The 14850-nt window shown below is 38.7% G+C and overlaps 2 protein-coding genes across 2 annotated transcripts; both read left to right on the top strand.

The window, feature by feature from the left end:
- The first annotated feature begins 510 nt into the window (after nucleotides 1–510).
- Nucleotides 511–1314, top strand: gngt2b (guanine nucleotide binding protein (G protein), gamma transducing activity polypeptide 2b). The gene is made up of 3 exons (XM_034217959.1): nucleotides 511–648; nucleotides 754–842; nucleotides 1066–1314. Exons 2-3 carry the CDS (start codon nucleotides 759–761, stop codon nucleotides 1192–1194), a joined length of 213 nt encoding a protein of 70 aa, XP_034073850.1. The 5' UTR covers nucleotides 511–648; nucleotides 754–758; the 3' UTR covers nucleotides 1195–1314.
- A 2561-nt stretch (nucleotides 1315–3875) lies between these two features.
- si:ch1073-13h15.3 (inactive all-trans-retinol 13,14-reductase) lies at nucleotides 3876–10116 on the top strand. The gene is made up of 11 exons (XM_034218183.1): nucleotides 3876–4032; nucleotides 5497–5679; nucleotides 5953–6194; nucleotides 6287–6482; nucleotides 7619–7816; nucleotides 7904–8023; nucleotides 8101–8239; nucleotides 8611–8720; nucleotides 9021–9187; nucleotides 9290–9449; nucleotides 9804–10116. Exons 1-11 carry the CDS (start codon nucleotides 3876–3878, stop codon nucleotides 9971–9973), a joined length of 1842 nt encoding a protein of 613 aa, XP_034074074.1. The 3' UTR covers nucleotides 9974–10116.
- The last annotated feature ends 4734 nt before the right edge of the window (nucleotides 10117–14850 follow it).

Genomic DNA, 14850 nt, shown 5'->3' with positions numbered 1-14850 from the left:
GATGCATTGCTATACCTAAAACAGTATAAGAGTTCAAATGAATGAGAATCAGTACAATATTCATTCACATTAATGCAGCAGTCATATCCAAAAGTAGTATAATTTGCTGTAAATACTTACAGTTTTGCTAAAGTAAGTGTTGAATGCAGGACTTATACTTGTAGAGTCCTTTTCACAATGTTTTAGCAATTTGACATCTGAATACTTCCTCCACCACTGGTTTAATGTATTGACATGAAAATGAAAAGTAATGTGAAGCCAGTGTCTTATAGGCTTGAAGTGTACAGACTTTGGTATGTTTTCAACAGCTACAGACAAATATGATGTGATGTTTACATGTCCATTCAGGGCCTCACTTTCTCCACCTCATCTGAAGATCTAGAAGAATCTCTTACCTTCCTCCTTCCTGTTCAGAGGTTACGGCTCCTGATTGTTTAATCTCATCACGGGGGATTGGTGCCATCAGGTCCAATCCGCTGCCGACCTCAACCCAAAGCCAGCAGCAGGGATCAGCTGGGATGAAGAGCAGTGGGACAGCACAGACCATTCAGTGTGAAGAAGCAACCGGACTACAGCAAGGCAAACAGTCAATGAGCTCTTAGGAGCCAAAACATTTCTCGTTACTTTGGGGATCCCACCATTCAACAGGTAAAGATTGCTGATTGTAATGTTGTTTGTTTTCCATCATGAAAGCAGATTTGTAGGTATTTTTTGTGACACTTTTAAAGTTTTTGTCTTGATTTCCTCTTACAGTCAGGATGGCTCGGGATATGTCGGATAAGGAAATCTTAAAAATGGAGTTGGATCAGTTGAAGAAGGAAGTTAGCACAACTAGGACACCAGTGAGTAAACGACCTCTTTCAAAATAATGTCTTGCCATCAATTGTGAGCAATCTTTTCAGTATTATTTCAATTTTAAGCCTCTTTGAATTGAAGCAATGAACAAGGGATGAACAGTTTCAATGATTTGTAGCATGCAAGTTTAATGTTCCATCTTTACGTCTGAAAAGGTGATATTTGCTTTGTCAACCTTAAATGTGTCTCCATCTTTCTTCCCAACAACAGCTGCTTGCTAACTGTGCGGAGACTGTTACATTCGTTGAGCAACTCCTGCCTAATGATCCGCTGATAAAGGGCGTTCCAGATGACAAGAACCCCTACAAGGGAGACAAGGGAGGCTGTATAATAACATAGCACATGGACATGCAAGGAAACGTCAAACAGTTTTTTATGAGAACCGGTTGCATTGCTGTAATATCCCTGTAGAAATGTAAAAGAAAACTAAGATCTGTAATGGTATTGCTACCAGGAGAGAGACCCTTTTCCATCACCGGATTACTGTATGTACCTGTTGATAGGAAAATGTTTCTTTGTCAATTTGTAATTAAATGCAAATAGCTGTACAAAGCTTTGACCTGACTTGACTGCTCTTATTATCGTTGAATATAAGCAAAGCTCACTTTTATTATACTACTACTGCACTTTCATCTACTTGTATTACACTGCTAATGTTAAATTGGCTGGATTATATATAATATATATTGCTATATTGGTTGGTGTGTAAATGTGCAGAACATGACACTCAGCTGTGTAACTGTGAAAAGCAGGGCAAAGTCACAGGAGCTGCGCACTTACTGCTTAGTCTAATTCTTAATAGGATTTCTCGTTCACACTGACACAGAGCTGCTTCCGGTATCAAAGTCTTTAAGCTTGTTCCAGCGGCTTCATCCCTGCTCCCATTTGGAGCCCTGCATCCAATTAGTGTCATGTTCAATCTGCTCACCAACAAATACACATAACGTCTTGGGTATGATTTCATTTGTAGGTGCAGGCTTTATTCCTAACACTATAATACATTTAAAAACACAATTCACAATGCTGCATTAACACTTTTTTAAATCAAATGATAGATAGAATCGGAGGGATGAAACCCTCTTTAATGGTCACACATGCAGAGCACACAGCACACAGTGAAATAAATATGGCTATTAGGTATAACAAAAATATCAAATAGAATAGCCTAAATGTATGTGAATGGTTTAGAGTTTACATTTCAGTATTTTAAGATAAGTTTATTGCCGTTCCATTTTCAGAAACCAACATATATATGTTTTATGTATTTGGTGTACTTTAATTTAATGTTAAACAGAAATATTAAGCTCAATTGTTGAGTATCTACAAGTATAGATAGTGAGTATCCAAGTATTACCGTAATCATAAACCCTTAGGGGTGCGTGTTTGTGAGATATCAGTATGTTGTCATCTGTGTAGGTTATCTCATTTCAAATATGTAATTTATGTAATTACATTTTAAATATGAATACAAATATAATTAATTATTAAAATATATTTGAATCCCCTTTCATGTCTTTTAGATACTAGAGACAGAAATTAGAGCTAAAGAGCGGTAACATGGTTCATTTGTAAACATATTTTCAAAAGGAAAGCTGTTTTAAAAGGTTACCCATTTTATCATTAAGTAATATATACTTTTTGTAAAAAGAAAAATGATAATCAAGTGTTATTCTGTTGATTTTCACATTGCAATTTCTCAATGGTCTGCTCAAGGACACTAGCACTGTAATTATGGGACACAAAATTATACAACTCAGATATTTTAATCTGCACTGTTGTAAATACATACATTTCGACACCGCATGTGTAAAGTCTAGGATGACTTGTCCATGGAGTGGTTTTTATCTTAATTGTTTTATCAGATAAGAGCAATTATGGACATATCTAATCTTCGCAAATGTCCTATAATCTCTGTGGAATAACCATACTGGGAGAAAGAAAAACATGTTGTAACCTTCAGATCAGAAGTGTCATAACTTTGTGAATTCAAGACATCTGAACGGACTATTTGTTTACTTGAACACAACGTGTGACACTGACAAGAACAATGCATCTATTCATTTGTGTTGAGAGTGACCTACCATGGAGAAGAACAATGTCTGAATCGATTCCAAGAAAAATTATTAATGGAGGAACGGAAAACTCACAAACTTCTTTTGGTAGTGTCCTTTATGTCAGGGACCAAGCAGTGAGCGACAAGGAAACAGGAAGTGTTTCAAATCGAAATAACTAGGCCTATAAACAGGTAATTTGAATATAACTATCAATATACCAGCAGTTAAATTGATGTTAACTAAACTAAACACACCGACCTGTCGCAATCAAACAAGTGGGAACATATATAGTGGCTTGTCCAAACCGAATAGCAAACAAGGGGTCACTACGATGAATAGGCCATGAAAAGAAAACTGACAAAGCCCAAATCCCACTGTTGACATGGAAGCACATGGTTTGGCCCAATGAACCATTTCCAGGATTTAGGAGTCCTCAGCCTTTGGGCCACCAGGAAGAAACCTCACCCAACAACCACGGTAACTCAAAGACAAAGAAAATGTATAATACAAACAAATACCTCTGTTAACCGATCCAAAATGTGTTCACCTGAACTAAACACTGTCAGGTCACAGTAAAAGCAAATAACCAGTTCACCATTGAAGCCAACTGTGTGTTGTTAATTGTTTGGGTAGTTGGCTGCACCTGAAATGCAGGTGTGACCATGTGTGGCTGTGGCTATCACATCATAGTTTGCCTCTTTTGTTTTGGTCTCGAAAGAAGCACTTTTCTGGCACACCATTATTTTTTATTTGTGCACAGTCATGACAAAAATTAGTCACTTAGCCTTATCTTTAGTGGTTGTCATAACACCTCTGATAATCATGTCAAGTTCCCACTTGTCTAGTCCAGACCTTTGGCAGTCAGTGTTATAAAAACAGCCTGATGAGGAGTGCAGTGCTCAGAAAACACCTGTCACTGCTGCTGTGGACACTCTTACCAGACACTGTGATCCGATTGTCTCCATGATGTGGCTCTTGATCTTCTTAGCGTGGTTGGTTATATGGGCCGGTGGCACGTACTGGTACCTGTTTGGGAAAAAGAGCCCTTTCTCCCTGGAGTCCGTGAGACCCCCTGGACCTCGAGAGTTTGATCAGAAGAAGCGGGACAAAGTCATCAAGCAAGGTAAAATGATTGCAGTTGAAAATGCTCATTGGAAATGTGAGGGCATGCTTTCATGAAGAAGTGTATCTTCTAACCGTTAAGTCTGATTTAGATCTGTCGGCACACATTTAAACAAGATTCAAAACAGTCGACATGTAAAATGACTTGACAAAAAACTACAACAAATAATGCAGACTAAGAATGAAAATTACCATTTGTAAAATAATATTTCAATTTATTCCATTGGGTATAACACAATATGATCCACTTAGAATATATATTCTTACAGCAGAAAATGGACCTCCCTGGCCAGCATCTACAAAAAAAGGAAAAAAGAGAGTCAATTATTAACCTTCACTTTCATCTAATTAAAATAAAATAACCATTAAAATAACTGAATTAATAATTAATATGCAATATGTTTATTTAGATTGATTTAGTGAGATTTAAGACGTTTATGAAACCAGTTAATTTGTCATGGATTTTCTTTGTTATCAACCTCTGCTGTGACAGCGATCATCAAATAATAGACCTTTATTCACTGCAAACATTTCAATCAGCGAACATGTGTAATAAAAGGTATCCCACTTTGCAATGTTAACAACAACAAAAAGAAAATGACTGAGATGGAATTGTTCAAACCAAGGGACATGCACAAGGTTGGGCAGAAGTTGCCCAAGCAGATGCCCATTTGTCCTTTGCAGCTGTGCTGTGCTTTTGGAGGAAGAACAATTGTTTTATTGTTGCTGTTGTAAAGCCCTTCCATAATAATAGCTTACATGTTCCTGGGCACAACTCTGAATGTCAACAGATGGCATTATGTAGAAAAAAAAGATGCATTCTCAAATGAATCTGGTTTACTTCTTTAACTTAAACTAGGGTGTGATTTTCTTTTTCATTCATCTTTAATATTTACAACGGGGTATAAGAGACATTGTAAGTAAAATAAATGGTGTGATGAGGGAGGTAATATTCCAAGGAAAATTCTAAATAATTGTATTAAGTTAAGTTATAAAATTGGGTTGGATTAAGCATTAAAAGGTCTGCAACTAGAAATAGTCAAAAGTAAGTAGAACAAATATTTGACACTATCAGTTTACTAAAGTTCGTAGAACTGCTGAGGTTTGCTGATACATATCATCTAAATGACCTGTTTTCCTGGTCATAACTCAGAGTTTAGATTAGACCTAAATTAGTACAAAAGTACACTTATTGTTTTTCATCTGTTGGCTTTATCTTAATTAGATAATGCACCAAGAGATTGTGTTTGCAGTCTTATCTAATGTGTAATTGCCAAGAGGATAACACATATACAGGAACTAGATCAGCAGCCATGTATTTATGAGATGAAAGGTGTGCAAAGCAACCTTCAGACTATTAAGCAACACATTTGAGCAGGTTATATTACATTTTCAATTAATCTTTATCTTTTCTAGACATGTAAATGTTACCATGATAACATCATCTACGTCTGTTTCTGTCCAGGTTTCAGCCTTGACAAAGTGCCCCAGAACCTGGATGTGATTGTCATTGGGAGCGGTATCGGTGGTCTGACAGCTGCAGCGACACTGGCCAAAGCAGGGAGGAGAGTCCTGCTGCTGGAACAACACGACCAGGCTGGAGGCTGCTGCCACACCTACGTAGAGAAAGGCTTCGAGTTTGATGTTGGTAAGAGGACATGCCAGGGATAATATATATTCACTGTTTTAGGGCATTGGATTTTTTTAAGAGGCCTGGAATATCTAGCAGCACCTCGCAGCAGCTAAGTGGGTTTTCAAGGTGTCATTTGTTGAGCTACAGTAGGTAAAATGTTTATGATTGTTCCATTAAATCCACTAAACCACTTTGAAGGCAACAACAAGAATGGATGTTGATTATCTCCCTGGTGTAACTTAAATAACTATGCACTGTGTTCCTGTTTCCCGCTCTTTCCTTCTTCAGGGCTTCACTACATTGGTCAGGTCCACGAGAACAGTCTGTTGCGCATCGCCTTCGATCAAATCTCTGAGGGCCAGTTGGAGTTCCACAAGCTAAATCAACACTTTGACACGATCATGATAGGCCAAGGAGAGGAAAAACGGGAGTACACTATCTTCTCGGGTAAAACGGAGATGAAAGCCCATCTGATGAAGCAATTCCCCGATGACACAGAGGCCATTGAGACATTCTTCAATATCATGAAGGTACTGTAAGCTAGTGGACACATATCTCAGCGTGACATCCCTCCATAAAATGACAACACACCTATAACTGGCAAACATCTGTTCTCCAAAAGGTCTCTGCTAAGAAGACTCACTACCTGGCAACTCTAAAGCTGATCCCGCAGTGGGTGTCTTTATTCATACTGAAGTCAGGCATTGGAAACCTCCTCACCGAGGTCTTCCGCCTCTCTGGGACATGTGCAACAGACCTGGTGAACACCCTGACCAGCAACAAGGATCTGCACGTCATCTTTTCTTATCTTTTCTATGGTGGGTACTAGAGTAGAAAACTCTATTCAAGCCAGTAAAGACAGAAACTCGCTCTTACGGTATTAACATCCACATCAGATGAACAGTGTAGAAATGGCAGCCATCTTTTCTCAAGTCCACCAACTAAAAAATATTGATAAGTAAATAAAAGACATTGTATTGGAAGTAATTTGTAGCAAATACTTACATTCAGTAAGTCTAAGACATATAGGCATCAATATATTGTAATAGTATGATATCAACGATAACGTTTATAATACACTATGCTTAATGTCTCCTCCAAAAACTTACGATTGTAATTACAGTGTTTGAAACTTTCACTGTAATTTATCCATAAGACAGAAACAGAAAAAAGCTGCAAATTTCAATTACCCTTACTCATCACTCAAAGGTAGGGTAGGTCATTCACTTCAGAAACACTTTTTGTTATATTCCATGGAATGCTCTTAACATCCCGATGGCAATGAATACATTAAATGCTTTGACAATAAATATACACAAATATTTCATCTGTGGAAGCCGTGGCGCTGTAAAAAGCTAGACCAATTATCTTCCCCGGCCCGGGTCAGATAACTGGATGGCCTACCTGCCTGTCAGCCTTCCATCTCGTGCACAAACTTATCTCGTGCCCTCATTGGTCATGTGCACGTTCGTGTGTGTTGGAGGAGGGGCTCTGTAAGGAAGATTTTTTCCGGTTGCTTACTTTCAAATTCGAGCGCACTCGAGCTGGTTTCTCCATTCTTACCTATCCTACCTTTAATCTTTTTGGTACACTTCTCCTCTAATTAACAATTGGGACACTTTTTATACATTGTTATAACTGTAACACTTTCTTTGATCAGAATAACCCATAAATAATTTATCCATATAATTTTTCTAGATCAAAATTGCCCTGTCTCTTATGACCTAAATACTTGTAAAATATGATTGTAGTCGGCCTTATATGGTGTTTCTTTAAAACATCTGCAGGAGTTATTCCTAATGAAACAGTTTCAGTCCAAATCCAACGCAAAATGAGTCTCAAAAACAAACGTACGAGTCTGGTCTGGTGGTTTCAGCTGAAGACAAGATAACATAGATTTTAAAAATAGAAAACAGCAAAGTCATATTTAATCCTTCACTCTGTGTATATTTAGGCGTGCCTCCAAAGGACTCCAGTATTCTCATCAATGCCCTCCTGATTCATCACTACAAAAGAGGTGCCTACTACCCTAAAGGTGGTGGCAGTGAGATCGCCTTCCACATCATCCGCACCATCCAGAAATATGGAGGAAACTGCCTGGTCAGAGCTCCTGTCACTGGGATCCTGGTTAATGACAAGGGAGCAGCTTATGGTGAGACCATGGGAATGCAAGCTCTGTTTTCTTTACCTTTTTACGACACACACAAGTAAATGGCTTCCTTTTTGTGTTACGTGACAGGTGTGAAAGTGAGGAAAGGTCAGGCGGAAGTGGAGATTCACGCACCTGTGGTTGTTTCAAATTGTGGCATCTTCAACACCTTCCAGAGACTTCTTCCCCCTGCGATTCAAGAAAATAAAGGTGAGCAAGAGATCCCTTTCGCCTAAATATATGCATTTCTATTGTGAAAGTGATGTTAAACCATACCTTTATTGTAGGTATTCAGGAAAGGCTGAACATGATGAAACATGGCAGAGGATCGTTCCTGGTTTTCTCCGGGTTTGATGGGACTCAAGAGGAGTTGGGCCTCGAGTCCACCAACTTCTGGCTGTTTAAAAACAATGACATGGACACATCGTGAGTTTGAACCCTAACATTTTATTACCACAAGGGGGCATTGTTGTATAAGAAGTAGGGATGCAATGAGGCACAATAACTCTGTGTAACTCTGCTCCCAGATACATCAGATTTTATTTATTTTTTTGTCTCAGCTTTATGTATTCCACTAGAACGTGTATTGTACATTTCTGTATATGGCTTATTAAACTTCCAAGACAGAGTTATTTTTTGTCCTCTAGGTGGAGTACATGATCAGTCACAGTACAGCTGATTTAAATACCACCCATGGTTTATTTTTCATGTGTGGCCACACTGCTGTTAAGCCCAGGCTGATTTGACTGAGGGATGACAATCTGAATTTGAAATGTTCATGTTTTTGTGTGTTTTAGGATGGATGCCTTCTTTGCATTAAACAAAGAGGAAGCACCAGATAATATCCCCATGATGTTCATCACAATGCCATCTGCCAAAGACCCAGAATCCAAAATAAGACACCCAGGTACATACGCTTAAGGCTTTTTCTATGGTTGCAAATAGAAGTAGTAATAATAATAATAATAATAGATTTATTTTGTTAGCGCTTTTACAGGTGCTCAAAGTCGCTTTACATAGATAGTAAAAAGATAAAATATATATAGTTAAAGTCAAATTAAAATCAAGCGATGAAAAGAAAGAATGTGAAAATATTAACAATAAATGTTGTTTTAAAGATGTACTCCTACAAGAAGTTCATACCAAATACCAGACCTGAGTGTCCATAGAGATTAGATGTGATATCTTGGCTGTTTCATGTTTACAGGAAAATCTTGCATGACAATACTGACAATGGTCAAGTACGAATGGTTTGAGGAATGGAAGGACACTTCTGTACGCAAAAGGGGCGACGAATACTACAACTACAAAATGAGATTTGCTAAAAACCTCTTTGACTGGGCCTGTACTTTGTTCCCTAAAATCAAAGACAAGGTAGGATTGGTCTTTTTTCTGTCAAAGGGTTAACTGTAAAGTGTCCATGCTTTTATTTAATGTGTTGACTAACTTGGAATTTGTGTATGACTTGTTTTTCAGTTGGTTTTCCAGGACGTGGCGACCCCACTGACAAACAACCACTATCTGGGCGCCCAGCAAGGAGCCATGTACTCTGCTGAGCACAACCTCGATCGTTTCCAAGCAGAGACTGTGGCGAGGAATAGGTGCAACACCCCCGTCAAAAACCTCTACATCTCAGGTATGAAAAGTGGCAAACTTGGCTGAGGACTTTAGGTTAAAAAAGCTCTGCAAGTACAGTCAAGTCCTTGGGTTTTTCAGTAAGTGAAGTTTAAACAGGCATAGAAAAGTCTCAAGAACAATTGATTAACTTAAAGAAGGATAATGCTCTGAAATGTTGGTTTCTTTGCAGTGTAATAGCAATTTTCTTGCTGGATTGGTTTACTAAATTATCAATTTACGATAAGGTCAAAAAGCAGGAGTTAAATCTTGTGAGCAAAGCATTTCCTAGAGGCGTATCTCAGACAACATTTTGAACCCAGACTCCAGTTGTCTTGTCTCATGCAGCAGGATGTATTTTGTGTGTTTGTTCCAGGCCAAGACGTGTTCAGCTGTGGGATAGCAGGCGCTCTGCATGGTGGACTCCTCTGCGCCTCTGCGGTGTTGGATCACATCGTCTACATTGACTTGCTCTTCCTCAAGAAGAAGCTGAAGAGGAGGAAAGCAAGGGAGTTGGCCGAGCTGTCTAAGAAGAAACTGCAGTGAGAGCGCTCTCTACTTCCCCTGCAGGACACTAGTTAAACTGCACAAACCAGGTGCAAAAGGACCCTTGATTTTTGCAAGAAGCTTGATCACAGCAAACAAAGTCTGGGATATATTGTATATACTGATATTATAACGCATATGTCAGGAGCTGGGGAAGGATTTTGTTTAGAACGCACATTATCGTAATACTGTGCTGGAACTTTGCATCATTTTATGGGATATGGTATGTTTAAGCAATAGCTCACGACAGGCCGTGATATAATGAGCATATATCACGGCCTGAAGTGAGCTATTGCTTTTATAAAACGGTTACCAAGTGTGGCAATATGAAAGAAAAATACACACTCTAATTTAAATAGTTTTTATTAGTAAATAATGATGTTCAAAATAAAATAGTCCCTCCGTTGCCTTCTGCACAAAACATAGTGCGAGGTGGTTGCTATGCAACAACACTAACAGCTAGCGAACATATTAGACAGAGAGCGTTGATCCATTATTTGGCTATTTATTTATATTCATTTGTATGTTATCGTTTATTGTGCACCCACTGAAAAACTGTCCAGCATCAGTAGCATGGCTTACGTGGTTACTTGTATAGGTTGAGGTTGTTCTGGCTGTTGCTCGGCGTGGTGAGAATATTGCTCCACTTTCTCCGGTCCCCGAGATTTGGCTTCCAGTAGCTCTGGAGAGAGCTTTCGCACCTGTGGCCACTAACGGTCATCATTTCTCTGCTTTGTTTCAAGACCTGCATCAGAAAGCTTTTGAATGGTGGTACTTCTCCAGTTGGTCTACCTGCTCTTCACGTAGCTCTGCATGTCGTCGTTTAGGTGCTTTTTTTTCTGGAGATAGGCACTGCTCAATCCACTCCTCCATAGTAAGACCCCCCCGGAGGTCGAAGTTAATCTTAAATGTTTCCATCTTATGCTTTGTAAGTTTGTTTCGTAACGGAAGAAATGTAAATATATTTATAAAACTGACAAGTCAAATCAAGCAATCTGATTGGTCGATAGTGTTTTTGCGGACCTCTTTGATTACAGATTTGAAAACATCGTTGCTTGCTTTAAAAGTAGCACAATTCATTATGTCAAACCTTGGAAAGTATCTAGATAATCCCTGCCCTAATGCCAAAGGAACTGCACACTGAATATGTTTTGCCGTTTGATGTCTATGTCTGGACCGCTGCGTAAAAAGGAGGGTTTCTGCCCCGTTACTTCTCCGCTGCTTTCTTGTTCCAGTTTGAAAAGCAAACTGCAAGCAGTTTGCTTTTCAGCCCAACGGTATACTGTTTTTCTCAGACGCGGATGGATACTGACTTGTTGTGAAAAGTCATTTACAATTCTACCCGTGGTAGCCAATCAGATTGCTTGATTTGACTTTTATAATTATTATTTACATATATTATTTTGTCTAATTTAATATATGTAAAATCATTTTCCTATTTTTCTTTACATTTGTATTTAGGCATCTTTATCCTTTAAATGTGGAATTATTAGAATTATTTATGATACCAGCTTTTTTTTGTTTTTTCTAATGTGCGTTTTGTGGATTTTGTAAATGTTGTTGACCGAGTATCTATATCTTTTTGTCACAGCTTGGTTTGTTTTTACATTACGCAAAATGCTTATTTGTATTTTCTGTTCATATAACATACAAAATAAAAATTCACACTGCCCTTCACACGTATGCTCAAACCTTTGCTGAAACTGATATGTCTACATGAACACTGGACAAATTACAACAAACAATTTAATTGCACATGAAATCATTATGAAAGCATCAACTGGAGGCATAAATATGCGACTTAATCATATTACCAAATAAATATTACCTTCAGCAAATCATCCCCATCTAGAATAATCATTAGCAATAGCTATGATGGGTCGGCTAATTATTTATATATCACTTAGTGACCTGAGACTGCAATTCCCCTCAGGATTTCTTAGTTCCCACCTAAGTTGTTCTGCCCTGACTTATAACCCCAGTGTTGTTTGTGTAACTTCTGAAATCAAACATTCGGGGGAAACCTCAGACTTCCTGAACTAAGTGAACATTTCCTCAGTAAACGGTGGGCATATTGGCTGACAAACTGTGGTCTGTAGGAGACGACCGGGGGGATCTGAGGAGAAGAATGCCTCTTCTGTCCAGCCAGCCAGTGGGATGCCAGTACCTCTGCCGCTCACTGCACTCCATCCCTCTACTGTACAGACCCAGGGAAAACTCTCCCTGCTGCAGGAGCTCTGATGTACAAGATGCTGCTGTTAACACCTCCATCTCGTTCTTACAGATTTTTAAGAGAATCATTCTAGCACTTTTCAAGAACTTTTAAGGTGCCAAAACCAGCTGTTTATACTAACTTTGATTGTATATTTTGATCATTTATTATTGAATACTTGCTAATTTCCAGAGTGGGGGATCTAGTTTTGAATGACTTCTTTGATGATGTATTTATAAATATGTTTTTGGTACCTCTCAACATACTAAAACGATTGCCTCCACACAGCTCTGAACATGGTTGATGGCTAAGCCCACGGCTAGCAGCTATACTACTTACAGCGATAACAGTTCAAACAACGGCAACAGTGCTGGGGCTAACGGTGTTACCTGAGTGGTAATTGGAGGGTAAGCATTACGCATAAGTGACAATGCCTCTATATCCTTGATAACTGCAATATGAGAGTGGCACACTATGTAAGAGCTGCCAGCCCTATTGTGTTAAAAAAGCAAAGAGAAGCTTGCAATACAACACAAACAGAGGGAGAGTGTCTACATACTCTTCACAGGTAGATGTAACGCTGCTACATCTTTACAAAGCAAAACGTTGCCTGCTGCTGCTGCTGTTTACATTTTCTGAATATAATAATTGAGAACCTTACAATTATTTAAAACGTGGTTCATATTTTTTGAAAAGTAGCAGGTACAGCACTATCTTTATCTGTTGATAAAAGAAGAAGGACCAAATGGAAGAAAATAATCAGATTATTACATAAGAAAAGTGTAGTGCTCATGAAAATTCAACATAATTCAAATGTAGCATTTTCAAAACTTCAAAGACCTTGTACCCACCTTCTTTTAATCGATGTGAATAAAAACGGCCAAAAGCAAGGTAAGATGAAGAAACGAGGAGCAAAATGGTAGGGAGAGGAGTTAATTATATTGACTTTGTCTGGCTAGGAAGTTCAGTAGGCTATAACATATAATTACTGTGGCATGAAAATGTGGAGTTCTTCACCAGAAATAAACATGACATCTACATTAACTCTTACTTTCCTATGCTGTGCTCTGACTGACTCAGAAACAAAGCCACCTGCCCTTTGGGCTCTGAAGAAAGGGAACCCACCCTTTACCTCCATACTAGGGCTGCAGCTCTATGGGGATGGCATGGTCCTATCTTATATATATTAACGACTATCACATGGATGTCATCAAAAGTTAAAATATTCAATGTCCTCAGAATCTTAGTGAATTGTTTATCCCCTGACTTTTCCTCTAGAAACACCATTAGGGCACCATTTTGGTTTTAGTGAAATGCCTAAACAACTATTAAATGGATCACTTTTGGTACGCACATTGGAAATTAAAATGTTATTCTTGAAATCTTTGCATCTGTACTGTCAGATAAACAGAACTTAAATTATTAATGAAGACTGTCGTCATACATTATAAAGCCTTTATCAAAAGGTTGTACTTTCAGACTTTTTATAAAAGTAGTAACAATAGGTTTAAAGATGTTCGCTAAGTGCAGAAAGTAACTACATAAAACTTACAGAGGAAATGTGACCTATCATTTCACTTATTTAATTTGTATAGAAAAGCAACTAGAATGGGCAGATCATGGGAGGAGGAATTTAAGTTTTCTTGACCAACACAAGCACCACCTCAACCCCCTTCCTTCTTTTCCTCTTGCAGGCAGCTCCCACATGTTTAGACACGCTCTTAGATCAGGAGGCCCAGAGGGTTCCGATCTTAAAAACAGCAGTCCACTCTTTCCGTTGTCTCAGGCAACACTCTCTAACCAGCAGATTCAAGCTTTTGAATAAAATTCATATTTCAAAAGGCTGTGTTCCTATCCAACATTGCTGGCTTCCAAACACTTGTATATAAAGGGAATTGTACACTTGCAAACACTGTAGAGACAGGATTGGTTCGGGGAGTATACGTGTTGCTAGGCTCTCTTCTCTGTGTTCCAGCCAGCTTTCCTTCTTTTCCAGATGTTGGAGCTCCTCCCCGCTGGCCTGCCGCAACCTCCCACAGCTCGAACCAGCCAACAACCACAGCTGCTACCAATCTGAACACTCTCAGAAGAAACCTTCAGACAACCCAGAGAACAGGAAGAACCAGGCTATAGACAGCACCCAGGATCAGACTGGGCTTAAAGGTTTTTGCATTAAAGTCACCCCTACTAAAAATACTATCTTTCAGTGAAGTTGTAGCCCTGGATAGATGACTAAAGATCTTAATAGTTTGCTATACATGGAGGTCTAAAGCAAAGTGTTCAATTGTATGTTTACACAGTAAGAAAAAAAAAAATCGTCATTTCTTTTTCCATCGATGAAAATCAGACAAGCTTTTTTCCTGCTCCACACAGATCACAGACCTCCGATGTTGGCTTAAAGCTGCTGCCTGAGGCCAACTTTCTGTTGAGCTAAATGGAAAATCCAGGGGAAATGGCAACTTCCCTTATTCTGCCTTCTTCCTGAAAAACCTTTTCTAACTTTTCTAACCTTCAATTGCACATTTAAAGAAACTTGGGGGCAGCAAAAACAAGTTTTGAACACAACATGGACATATCCTCACATTTGAGAGGGTATAGCCATTTCAAAGGTGATGATACAGTATTGATAGCGTTGTTGTTTTCCAAAGCCAAGTGAGAAACTTTG

This window comes from Gymnodraco acuticeps, unplaced genomic scaffold, assembly GCF_902827175.1.
Source record: "Gymnodraco acuticeps unplaced genomic scaffold, fGymAcu1.1, whole genome shotgun sequence".
NCBI lineage: Eukaryota > Metazoa > Chordata > Actinopteri > Perciformes > Bathydraconidae > Gymnodraco > Gymnodraco acuticeps.
This window is presented reverse-complemented; position numbering and strand designations above follow the sequence as displayed.

Coding starts and splice junctions, on each gene's coding strand:
- gngt2b (XM_034217959.1), top strand. CDS start 759: ATGGCTCGGGATATGTCGGATAAGGAAATCTTAAAAATGGAGTTGGAT. Junction 843..1,065: donor TTAGCACAACTAGGACACCA/GTGAGTAAACGA, acceptor TCCCAACAACAG/CTGCTTGCTAACTGTGCGGA.
- si:ch1073-13h15.3 (XM_034218183.1), top strand. CDS start 3,876: ATGTGGCTCTTGATCTTCTTAGCGTGGTTGGTTATATGGGCCGGTGGC. Junction 8,024..8,100: donor TGCGATTCAAGAAAATAAAG/GTGAGCAAGAGA, acceptor CCTTTATTGTAG/GTATTCAGGAAAGGCTGAAC. Junction 9,188..9,289: donor TCCCTAAAATCAAAGACAAG/GTAGGATTGGTC, acceptor CTTGTTTTTCAG/TTGGTTTTCCAGGACGTGGC.